We start from the raw sequence: 12,444 nt of genomic DNA, 5'->3' as shown, positions 1-12,444 counted from the left end.
ACCGGCATGCACAGCCCGGTCTGACCGGTCACATAAAATAATGAATCCTGCGATCACCTGTGAAACCAATCATCTCCAAAACCACTTCGTGAATAAATTCCAAATAACAAAACCAATAATCTCCAATGCCCAATTGTTCATCACAGAATAATAATCAAAAACACCTTTGATTTTACACCGTTGTGTCATCCTGCGTCTCTACCGCCGCCTCCCGTCGCCGGCTAGTCCATTGCCCCAGCGGGAAAAGAGAAGAGGAGTAGGGGAAGAAAGAGAAGGTGCTAGTAGAGGCTGACATGTGGCTCCCTTTGTTATTTTGGAGATGGTAATAGAGATTGTTGGAGTGAGAATCTAGTTTAACTACCCAAATCAGTTGGCAAGTTGGCTATATGGGTATTTGGAGAGTCTAATTTGGATAAGTTGTTGGAGATGCTCTAAGGTGATAGAGGGCAGGATAGGTGAGGGACGTTCTTAGAAAGAGAACTTACTCACCGCCCTCTCATCCCATCATCACCCCCAAATCCATCCACCTCCTCCACCGCCACTGCCTCTAGAGAGAGGGAGGCCTCCCATGGCCCCTCCCAATAGGGGTGGGCACAAAAAACCAAGACCGAAGACCGAGACCGAAAAAACCGAGACCGAGACCAAAGAAACCGATCTATTGGTCATCGGTCTCCTGATCGGTCATGTGTTTCAAAAGACCGATCTTTTTTTCAGGCTTCGGTATTATTCCTCGGTTACCCGATCAGACCGATCTTGGTCTTGGGCCAATACTATCAGCCCATATACTCAACGAGAGGTTGAGCCCAACAAGTCTACCACAATAGTCCACTATCACTCAGCCCCATCTAGTGACGACCGCCACGGCGCCACCTATCACCGCATCGACCATCCTCTGATCCCCGTCTGCTGCACTACCATGAGATCAGCGAAGATAGGGACTAGATCCTGCCGGCGAGCTCTCTTCGTTTCTTCCTCCCTCCCCATCCTCTCATCCTATTGTCTGTGGAGGGGGCGCCGTTGGCGGTGGGGCGGTGAGCTCTGTCAGCCACGCAGGGGAGGCTAGGAGGGCACGACGCGGAGAGGGTGGAATCGACAGTTGGGTCGATGAGGTCGCCGGAGGTGGGAACAAGATCCTGCAGCGGTAGCTCCGATGCCGTCGTCCTCGCCACCAGCCCTGACGCTTCCCTCGTCACCGGTCAACGCCTCGATGGGCCGCCTGCCTCTACGATCCTTCCATGTTCGGTCAAATCGATGGAGACCGAAGACCGGACTGAAAGTTCGATTACCCGATCTATCGGTCCATGATTTTTTACTGAGCATTTCGGTTTTCCTTTTTCAATGACCGATTTTCTAAAAGACCAAACTACCCGGACCGAAGTTTCGGTCTTAACCGAATGCCCACCCCTACTTAAAGGCTCCGACTGGATCGAGGCAATCAATCCTTGTAACGCCCCGATTTTAATTTCTGGGCGTGACAATCCTTTTATATTGTCTAACTTTTTTTTCAGACGTACCGTTTAAAGGCACTGCTTACGAAAATAGCTCTATCGTCGTATGCGTCTCTCTTAAATTAATGCTTGTAATAAAAATATGATTTTCACAAGCAAACCTTTAAGATGTTTTTCTGCGGAAATTGATTTTTGATACATATACTAGTTAGAGTTTAATTTGTTATTTTTGTTACAACTTGTAGAAGTTGAATTTTAACTTACATGTTTGTGACGTGATATATTACATATTAATTTTTCTTGTAAGTTTTTTGAAAATTTTTCATAACTGTTTAGTTGACAAGTAAGAAACGGGTGGACATCCACCCGAGAGATTAGAATCCATCTTCACCCACGCATGCTTTTTCATATACATGTACTCCCTCCGTCCCATAATATAAGGGATTTTGAGTTTTTGCTTGTACTGTTCGACCACTCGTCTTATTCAAAAAATTTTGAAATTATTATTTGTTTTTTTACTTACTTTATTATCTAAAGTACTTTAAGCACAACTTTTTGTTTTTTATATTTGCAAAAAAATTTTGAATAAGACAAGTGGTCAAACAGTGCAAGCAAAAACTCAAAATCCCTTATATTATGGGACGGAGGGAGTACTTTTTAGCCAGCCCTTAATAAAAATAAAGGGAGAATAGCTAATACGGTCCCTGAAGTTTCGCTTCGGGCTCAGTTTAGTCCTTGAGGTTTCAAAACGTCCAAACAAATCCTCCAAATTAGTCATTTGGGTTAACATAGTCCTTGGACCCACAAAAAATGCCACATAAGCATGCCAAGTCATTCTTGCATACAACAATATAAATGAAATGACCATTATACCCTTACCATATAAAAAAGAAAGAAAAGAAAAAATAAAGGAAAAAAAAGGACAATAGGAAGGAACGAACAAAAAGGCCGGCCCATTACTCTATCTGTTTGTTTTCTCCATCTAAACCCTGATTATAATGTGTGAACCATTTATCTTCTTTTGCATGTATTGTATCTAATAATATATATTATTTATTTATTGTGAGTAGTTAAACGTGCACGCAAACAAATATAGAACAATTCAACTCTGTACTGCACGGAGTTATCAAAATCCTAGAAATAACAAAATCGTGTAAGCAGGTAAAAGTAGCAATTATATTTTACCCAATCAACTCAAATTGCAATATAAAAGTTATAGCCAACATGCATGACATAATTGTGCATGACATAATATAAATGGTTCACACATTATAATCAAGGTTTAGATGGAGAAAACAAACAGATAGAGTAATGGGCCGGTCTTTTTGTTCGTTCCTTCCTGTTGTTTCCTTTTCTTTTCCTTTATTTTTTTCTTTTCTTTCTTTTTTACTCCCTCCGTCCCGTTATGTTTGACGTTGCAGTTCATTTTAAAAGGAGTCTAAATGTTTGACGCTGCAGTACAATCAGAAAAAACCGTTTCCATCTTTACCCCTCTGTTCGACGGCGACAGTCACCTTCCTCGCCGGAGAAGCAGGCGATGGCGGCAGCGGGCGCGGGACGACTTCGGGAGCGCCGCCAGCGACGACGCCAGCGTGAAGAGCGGCAGCTGCGAGATGAGCCGCTCCATCTCCGCCGCGTGCTCCGCCGACGCGGGACGCACCACGACGGGAAGCACCGGCGCAGCAGAGGAAGACGCCGACGACGCGGCGGAGAAGGCCGACCAGCCCCAGGCGGCAGCGTGGCGGCACATGTGGCGGATGAAGTAGTGGATGGAGACGGACGCCACCATCTCGTCCCATGTCCTCCACCTCCGTCGTTGGCCACCACCGGCACCCTCCTCTCCGGCAACGGCGGCGGAATCACAGCCGAAGACGACATCAATTCCTCCGGTTCTTGAATCTCCTCCTCTCTTTCTGCGTTCTTGTGTTCTTGGTGGTGAGGAAGGTGAGCTAGCTTAGCTGCTGCACTTGTCTGTGGCTTGTGGTTGTGGTTGTGGTTGTGGTTGTGCAATTTGACAAACTAGTGTACTACTGGAAAAGAGAGTTTTTCTGAATGGGCAATGAAGGGAGTAAATCATCAGAGTTGCAACTACTAGTACATGGTGTTTTTTTTTTACTATTTTCCTGAACATGTATAGCACTCTGTGGAGTATTCTTTCATGCTCTGTGCACTTTTGGCAGAAAGTTGCCATTTGAGCATGGCAATTTAGAGTGTTTGTGTAGTGCCATAGAACATCCTGAGTATGTAATAGAAATAAAAGTACAACTCATTTTTGCTGATGGTACCGTGGTAGTACTGAATTCAATCACAGGTTTACAATGCAATCTGAATTCTGAATTCTGACTGAAGGAAATCAAATGGAAGTTTTTTTTTTTGATACTCTACAGGTGGTTAAAACGTAGATCTTGTGCCTTATCTCTATCTGTCTGCCATCTCATTTGTTCTTCACAAGCACAATTGCACTGTCCAGTCTGATGTCAATTGTGACGTGAAAAGTGCATCAAGCAACAACCAAGCCATCCTCAGGTATCAGCCATTGTCCTGAAAGGGAGTAATATAAATGCCACTAATCAACACACATCAAGCAAGTTAACCTATGAGAATTTGACTGATAGCAAGGCTTATAAAGTGATTCATTACCTCAAAGAGAGTATAGCAGCATTTACTGACTTAGCATTGCACCTTAGTTGCAAAGGAAGGAGACCTTGCCTTTCAAGCACTCCTTTTTTGATGTGTGGAAGATCATAAGAGTTGCCACCAAGTACTTCTATAATTTCCCTCATGCATGCGTGAAGAGACAAGAAAATCTTGTTTGACCGCCTCACTGGATAATCTTCAAATGCTCGATCGACGGCGGCTACAAGTTCTTCTGTTGTTGTTGAGGCTGATTTATACTGGATGGACTGAATGGAGTTGAAGAAACCCAGATCCAAGACATTCAAATCTGGGGAATTTGCCGGCTGGCAAACAAGTTTGATGTTAAAGCCGTCTTGCTTCGCAGCCTCACAAAACATTCTGTCATCCGGTGCAATATGGGGCCGAGCATTATCCTGCTGGATGTATATAGGTTTGCCGGCGTCTTCACGAGGCCACTTAGCACGAACAGCCGGCAACACCTTTTCTATCATGACATTTCGGATTACTTCCTTTGTAATTGACTCAATGGGCTTCATCTCGATTGTCCCTGCAGGACGATTCACACTTGACCTCTTTGCAGCTGTGTGTGTCACAAAAGGAAAGCATCCAATTTTGCCATCAAAAGTGCAGTTTCCATCTGAGTCAAACCTTGGTCTAGCGAGAGCTGTTAAGATCATTATTTTGGGGATGAAGTTTTTGTTCTGAATTGTCCTGATGCAGCGCGCAGCAGTTGGAGCTACGTAATATCGCACTGTCTTCCTTGTAATATTGAACCACTTCTCATCTATGAAAATGTAATCAAACAGTGGTTTGAAGACAGGATTGTGAGGCACACTCCTTGGGTCAAGCATTTCAAGACACCACCTTAGCCGGTCAATTTTGTTTTGATCTGTCAAGTGGGGATCAAATGAGCTCGATACACGCTTTATAGCACCTTCTTTTTTCATTCTGTAGACCTTGCTTGTGCTAACACCAAGTTGAGTAGCTACGTCCTGTATTGTGGTACGGCTTAATATCGAACTATCTTCAAGACGGGACACATCCACCACCATCTTCTTTCTGCCACACCTAGATCTTCCACTCTCAACATCAACCGGAATACCTTGATCCAAACAGCTTTTGCCTTTTTTCCATATACGCTGTACAGTCCTGACAGGCACCGAGAATTGTGCTGAAACCTCCTTGCTCTCATGGCCCTTCAAATATCCTTTTCTTGCCTTTACAAGCATGGCATCAAAGATTGCTCTCCGTTTGTCATTATCAGGCACGACATTCTTGCGTGTATTCTCCTGAGGAACTGGGACAACATCATCAACATCAGAATCGAAGAAAGGATCAAACCAAGGTTGTATATTCTCTTGGCCAGGGTCAACGCCTGTCTCTTCATCCTCTAGAGCGACTGGGACATCATCATCGGCATCGAAGCAATTTTGTGCATTCTCCTGATGAACTTGATCAATACCAGAGTCGAGACCTCTCTCTTCAGCATCTGCATTTTCTTCTTCTACTTCCATATTCAAATCAATATGCAGCATCCTTCTTTCAGCATATGGTGATTTTCGATGTCCTACTAACGGTGACCTTAACCGTATTCCAGGTAATTGTATCCTTGGAGACACTAACATTCTACTCAACGGAGATCTAAAAAGTGGCATGCTCAGGCAAGGGGACTTCCTCTTCTTGCCTCTTTGCTCTCCTCGAATATTTGACCCGCCTTGTGCAACCCTGCAGGAGCATCATTAATTTTCAGTAACTTCTAACATGTCTATATAAGAAATGCAAGGGCATAGAGCTTAACAATTAAATGTCTAAGATGAAACTGATGCTTAATTAACAATGAGCATGCAAAACTCAGATATTGGACAAGAAGCACTGCATTTTTTTGAAGACAAGAAACACTGCATTACTCCATATTAGCAGCACTGTATTTCTTGAGGTTGTAGTGCCATTCACTTGACAATAATCACTAAATTTGTTCTTGAGCAAGATCAACCTAAGGCATGGTGAACCGATAGAAGACAAACCTTGGGGAGAGAGTCGTCGAAGAGGAAGCTATGCCGGCTCGCGCGGCCATGGCCGCGAGACGATGGAGGCGGTACTGTACAATGGATTGCGCAATGGCCATGTCATCTGGCCATGGCCGCGCAGGAGGACTCGCTGGTGTCTTGGGGATGCTGGGGCTTTAAACAACGGCGCCGGCGCCGCAACGGAGTCGGGGGAGAGCGTCGGCGGCTCCGACAGGGAGGGGTGGCGACGACGGCTCCGGCGAATATGGGTGGCGGCGACGGAGATTACCGGCTCGAGAGGAATGCCGCTGGCGACATAGCAGTGTTGGGGGAGGGCGCCGGCGGCTCAGGTATCCTCCGGGGTGCTTGGAGCAGGAAGGGGGCCTCGCCGGCGTCTTGGGAGTGAGCCCCGGCGACTGGCGCGGTGGCCGGCGTTTCCGACCTGGGAGCGCCGGGGTCGAGCAGGCCCGGTGGGCGGCGGCGTGCGCACGCGCGCACCTGGGAGACGTAGGCGCGGAGGTCGGAGAGGAGGCCGCCCACCGCGGCGGCGCGTCGGAGGCCCGGTCAAGGCCGTCGGCGATTTTAGGGGATTTGCATAGGGGCAAAAATGTAATTTCACGGCTTCCTTAATTTTGACGAAGATGTCGGAAGCGTCAAACATAACGGGACGGAGGGAGTATATGGTAAGGCTATAATGGTCATTTCATTTGTATTGTTGCATGCAAGAATGACTTGGCATGCTCATGTGGCATTTTTTGTGTGTCTAAGGACTATATTAACCCAAATGATTAATTTGGAGGACTTATTTGGATGTTTTGAAACCTCAAGGACTAAATTAAGCCCGAAGCGGAACTTTAGAGACCGTATTAGCTATTCTCCCAAAAATAAAAGGGGGAAGTTGTGCTCTCAATTCTACATCACGAACACACTGTATGTAGTGCCTAACATGGCCTGGCTACTTCTTCCACCATTCAACAGCATTCGTCTTCTCATGCTTGTACTGCCACTTACCATACCATATGCTTCTGGTTCCATCCCGCGTGACGGTGGTAGCAGCAGCAATGGCACCGGCGACGACCTGTCCGCGCTGCTGGCTTTCAAAGCGTGGCTGTCCGATCCTCTCGGAGTCCTTGCCGGCAACTGGACAACCAAGGTGTCCATGTGCCGCTGGGTCGGCGTGTCGTGCAGCCGGCGGCGGCCGCGGGTCGTCGGGTTGAAGCTGTGGGACGTTCCTCTCCAAGGAGAGCTCACACCTCACCTCGGTAACCTCTCTTTCCTCCGTGTCCTCAACCTCAGTGGCATAAACCTCACTGGCCCCATCCCACCAGATCTTGGGAGGCTGCAACGTCTTAGGATTCTCCGTCTTGCCGACAATACCATATCAGATACTATTCCCTCTGCACTAGGGAACCTTACAAAGCTTGAGATTCTAAATCTCTATGGAAACCACATCTCAGGGAACATACCAACAGAGCTACAAAATCTGCATAACCTTAAGTATATGGTTCTTCAGAGAAATTACCTGACTGGGCCAATACCAAAGGATCTATTCAACGCCACACCTTGGGTAACCGAGATATACCTAGGGCTGAATAGTTTATCAGGTTCCATACCAGACGGTGTTGGCTCCTTGCCCATGCTTCAAGTTCTTGCGTTGCCAGACAATCAGCTCTCTGGTCCAGTGCCTCCTGCCATTTTCAACATGTCTAGCCTTGAAGTCATACGTATCTGGAAGAACAATCTGACTGGGCCTATACCTACTAACGGGAGCTTTAATCTCCCTTTGTTGCAACAGATAGATTTAAGCACGAATAAATTCACAGGCTCAATCCCGTCGGGGCTTGCTTCAAGCCTGTACCTTGAGGAGATTTTCCTGCAGGAAAACCTTTTTCAGACATCGTGCCACCATGGCTGGCTAAGATGTCATGGCTCACTGTTCTCTATATTGGCGGCAATGAGCTCGTTGGGATGATCCCGAGTCTTCTCGGAAATCTCACCATGCTAAGTGTGCTTGACCTCTCATTCAACAACCTAAGCGGCCACATTCCGGTCGAGCTGGGAACATTGACACAACTCACATTTCTGCTTCTTTCAAATAATCAGCTCGACGGCACTTTCCTGCTTTTATTGGAAACTCATCTGAATTGTCATTCTTGGGATTGGCATATAACAAGTTGACAGGGCCTGTACCATCAACGCTTGGAAACACCAGGCTGCCTCTCACTGATTTTTTAATTGGAAGTAATCACCTCCAAGGGGATCTTAGCTTCCTGTCTAACCTTTGCAACTGTCGCCAACTTCAGTACCTCTTCATATCACAGAACTCTTTCACCGGGTCTCTCCCAAACTATGTTGGAAACCTCTCAACTGAACTCGTAAAATTCGAAGGAGACGACAACCACTTAACTGGTGGCCTTCCAGCTACGCTGTCAAACCTTACTAATCTGCGTGTGCTAAATTTGTCAAACAACCAACTCAGTGATTCCATACCAGCTTCCCTCATGAAGTTGGAGAATTTGCAGGGACTTGATCTTACCTCGAATGGAATATCTGGTCCTATCCCTGAAGAGATTGGTACGTCAAGATTTGTATGGTTGTACCTGACCGATAATAAGCTCTCAGGTTCCATACCTGATAGCATTGGTAATCTCACCATGCTACAATACATTTCTCTATCTGATAACAAGTTGTCATCGACTATCCCAACAAGTTTATTTTATCTTGGTATCGTGCAGCTCTTTCTGTCCAATAATAACCTCAATGGTACATTACCATCTGATCTCAGCCACATCCAAGATATGTATGCCCTAGATACTTCAGACAATTTATTAGTTGGTCAGCTCCCAAATTCATTTGGATACCATCAGATGTTAGCCTACCTAAACCTGTCTCACAATTCATTCACAGATTCAATCCCGAACTCTATTAGCCATCTGACCAGCTTAGAAGTATTGGACCTTTCTTATAACAATCTTTCAGGCACTATACCTAAGTACTTAGCAAACTTTACCTACCTCACTATTCTGAACCTCTCCTCTAATAAGCTAAAAGGCGAAATACCAAATGGTGGTGTTTTCTCAAATATAACCTTGATATCTTTGATGGGCAATGCTGCCTTGTGTGGTCTTCCTCGTCTAGGATTTTCACCATGCCTAGACAAGTCACACTCAACTAATGGTACCCACTACCTGAAGTTTATACTCCCTGCCATCACAATAGCAGTTGGCGCACTTGCTCTTTGTTTATACCAAATGACTAGAAAGAAGATTAAAAGGAAGCTAGATATTGCTGCACCTACTTCCTTTAGGCTAGTATCATATCAAGAGATTGTTCGTGCCACAGAAAGTTTCAATGAGGATAATATGTTGGGAGCTGGAAGTTTTGGCAAGGTTTACAAGGGTCATTTGGATGATGGAATGGTGGTTGCGGTTAAAGTTCTAAACATGCAGGTAGAACAAGCTATGAGAAGCTTTGATGTTGAGTGCCAGGTTCTACGCATGGTTCGGCATCGCAACTTGATAAGGATACTAAACATATACTCTAACTTAGAGTTCAGAGCACTGCTGCTTCAGTACATGCCCAATGGCAGCTTGGAGACATACCTGCACAAGGAAGGGCACCCTCCACTAGGATTCCTAAAGAGACTTGACATTATGCTGGACGTATCAATGGCAATGGAGCACCTTCACTATCATCATTCTGAGGTTGTTTTGCACTGCGACCTCAAGCCTAGCAATGTGCTGTTTGATGAGGAAATCACGGCACATGTGGCAGACTTTGGCATTGCAAAATTACTGTTAGGTGATGACAACTCTGCAGTTTCAGCCAGCATGCCCGGGACAATAGGATACATGGCTCCAGGTACTTGCACTTACTATTCATGAGAATTTTGCTTTACCATTTAAGTTATGTAACAGACTTAATTTAGTTTATTTCTTTCTTTCTTTGAAAAATCATTCGTTGAACAGAATATGCATTTATGGAAAAAGCATCACGAAAGAGTGATGTGTTCAGCTATGGGATCATGTTGCTCGAAGTCTTCACCGGGAAGAGGCCTACGGGCTACGGATGCCATGTTTGTTGGTGACATGAGCCTTAGGAGGTGGGTTTCTGAAGCATTTCCAGCCAGGATTGCAGATATTGTGGATGGTAGGCTTCTACAGGCTGAAACGTTAATAGAACAAGGTGTTCATCAGAACAATGCTACCTCCTTGCCGCGTTCTGCTACCTGGCCAAATGAAGGCCTTCTTTTGCCAATTTTCGAGCTTGGCTTGATGTGTTGCAGTAGCTCACCTGCAGAACGGATGGAAATAAATGATGTGGTCATGAAGCTCAAGAGCATCAGGAAGGATTATTTCGCTTTTACAGGAGCAATATAAAATTAGCATTTGAGCGCATTTTGTTTATCTATTATATGCGGACACTATATCACTAGCTACTAACCACAATTATTCTCAAGTAAGACTCATTCGAGCCTAAAGTACTGTGTCGACATATAAATGAAGAGAATTTTTACCGTCTAGCAAGTGGAGGCGGTACCAATTAATATGTCCGTTGGGACAGATCTAATGGCTGAAAATCGTCCGTATTGTGAGGTAATGTAAATCCTGTGTGATGGTACCTCTTCTCCATCCGCATGAATTGAACAGGTGGAAGGGTAGAACCGGATTTTCAAATTAAATTTGAGAGTTGATTTTAAGGTTTTTTTCATCGTAGTTTATTTTTCAGCCTTTGCTTTTAGTTTACTATGAACACATATATAAAAGTTTTATTTACAAATTATTTTTCGTTTGTAAATATGTCTTTTCGCTTATTCGAAACGATGGAGTCCTGAGTTTTTTTCGAATGTGAAACCAGATTACTTTCTACTACAAGTAAAGAGCATCGTAGTTTTTTCGAAAACTATACTTTGATCTAATTTCTTTTTAATGTTATCAATAACTACAAAATTAGTATAACATGAAAGCATTTTAAAATACACATATAATGATATGATATGCATGACAGTAAGCATATAAAATAAACTAGAAGTAGAATAAAAAAACCGTTTGTTCGTCCCACTTGCATCAGTCCTTCTCCTAGTAATATTGATTTGTTACCTTAGATGGTGTTTGGATCCAGGGAGTAAACTTTAGTCCCTGTCACATCGAATGTTTGGACACTAATTTGAAGTATTAAACATGGACTACTTACAAACTAATTACATAGATAGAGGCTAATTTGCGAGACGAATCTATTAAGCCTAATTAGACCATAATTTGACAATGCAGTGGTACAGTAAATATGTGCTAATTACGGATTAATTAGTCTTAATAGATTCATCTCACAAATTAGTTTCTATCTGTGTAATTAGTTTGAGCATCTTTCCCATCCTTGAGGAGGTACCACGAGGTACTATGAGGTACAAGGTACCTTGAGGTACCAATCTAATCTAACCGTTGGTTTAGCAGGGTATGATCAGGCTAACAAAAATAAGGTTTCTTCCATCTGTCTTATCAGGTCGTCCATACCGGCCATCTCCGCTGTGCCGCCGTCGCATCGAGGTCGTCGCGCCGCCGTCGCGCATCAAGCCCGCCACCGCCGACACTTGCTATCAAGTTCTGGCCAAACGAAGAATCAGTGGTTCAGGTTCAGGGGATAACGCAATCATGCTGGGAAGGCAAGGGATGGGGACAGATGGAGCCGTGGGTGGAGCAGCATGTGCTGCCACTCCTCAAGCCGGCGGACCTGGTGCCCGACGCGGTGGCGCTAGGGGCGGACGGGTTCCACGCGGCATGCCCGATGTGCGTGTGAGCTTCCCTCTGTTGAGCTCGCTGCAGTGTCCGCTTGGGGAGGCTTCCGCTGCTGCACCTTGCGTAGATCTGGCGTCCGGCGGTCGGATCTGGCCGGGGGAATGGCCATAGTTCAGGCTCTAGGGAGGGAGGATGAGGAGGAGATGGCGGCCGGCGGTGTCTGCGCTCAAGTGGGAGCGCTCCAGGCGGATGCCGAGCACACGACGGACGGAGGGAGTGGGTGAGGTCGCTGGATGAGGAAAAGTTGTTGATGCGAAATTACAATCTTACCCTCCCACCTGATAATGGAATTGGTACCTGCTCTTCGCGTGAACGCGGTACCGGGCGGTACCAATCCTTTGCAGCTGTTCGATCGCGTGAAATGGACGGTCAGGATATAGTACCGTGTTCCCTCAAGGACTGTAAAATCCCTCTATACATGGGCCAACACTAGAGGAGCCAAGGCATGCCAACCTCATCATCATTAATTAATTTTTGCTACTGAGTGAATTGGTACAATTAAGCATCAACTGCAAGTTTACTATCGAATCTCTGCTTCATCAATCAATAATAAGATTGCCG

General features: G+C 45.3%; 1 protein-coding gene and 1 pseudogene across 1 annotated transcript; one reads left to right on the top strand and one right to left on the bottom strand.

Annotated features, from left to right (window-relative positions):
• Nucleotides 1-3,970: 3,970 nt before the first annotated feature.
• LOC127755886 (uncharacterized) lies at nucleotides 3,971-6,159 on the bottom strand. The gene is made up of 3 exons (XM_052281499.1): nucleotides 6,110-6,159; nucleotides 4,089-5,810; nucleotides 3,971-3,989 (listed from the first exon to the last, which is right to left on the bottom strand). The coding sequence occupies exons 1-3, from the start codon at nucleotides 6,157-6,159 to the stop codon at nucleotides 3,971-3,973; spliced, it is 1,791 nt and encodes a 596-aa protein (XP_052137459.1).
• Nucleotides 6,160-7,059: 900 nt separating this feature from the next.
• On the top strand, nucleotides 7,060-10,964 carry LOC127754221 (receptor kinase-like protein Xa21; annotated as a pseudogene).
• The last annotated feature ends 1,480 nt before the right edge of the window (nucleotides 10,965-12,444 follow it).

Source organism: Oryza glaberrima, chromosome 11 (genome assembly GCF_000147395.1).
Source record: "Oryza glaberrima chromosome 11, OglaRS2, whole genome shotgun sequence".
In the NCBI taxonomy this organism is placed as follows: Eukaryota; Viridiplantae; Streptophyta; class Magnoliopsida; order Poales; family Poaceae; genus Oryza; species Oryza glaberrima.
This window is presented reverse-complemented; position numbering and strand designations above follow the sequence as displayed.

What these genes read in the sequence shown, in the direction of transcription:
- LOC127755886 (XM_052281499.1), bottom strand. Translation starts at nt 6,159, where the DNA reads ATGGCCGCGCGAGCCGGCATAGCTTCCTCTTCGACGACTCTCTCCCCA. An exon ending in TCGACGACTCTCTCCCCAAG is followed by an intron (nt 5,811 to 6,109) that starts GTTTGTCTTCTA and finishes ATGCTCCTGCAG; the next exon opens with GGTTGCACAAGGCGGGTCAA.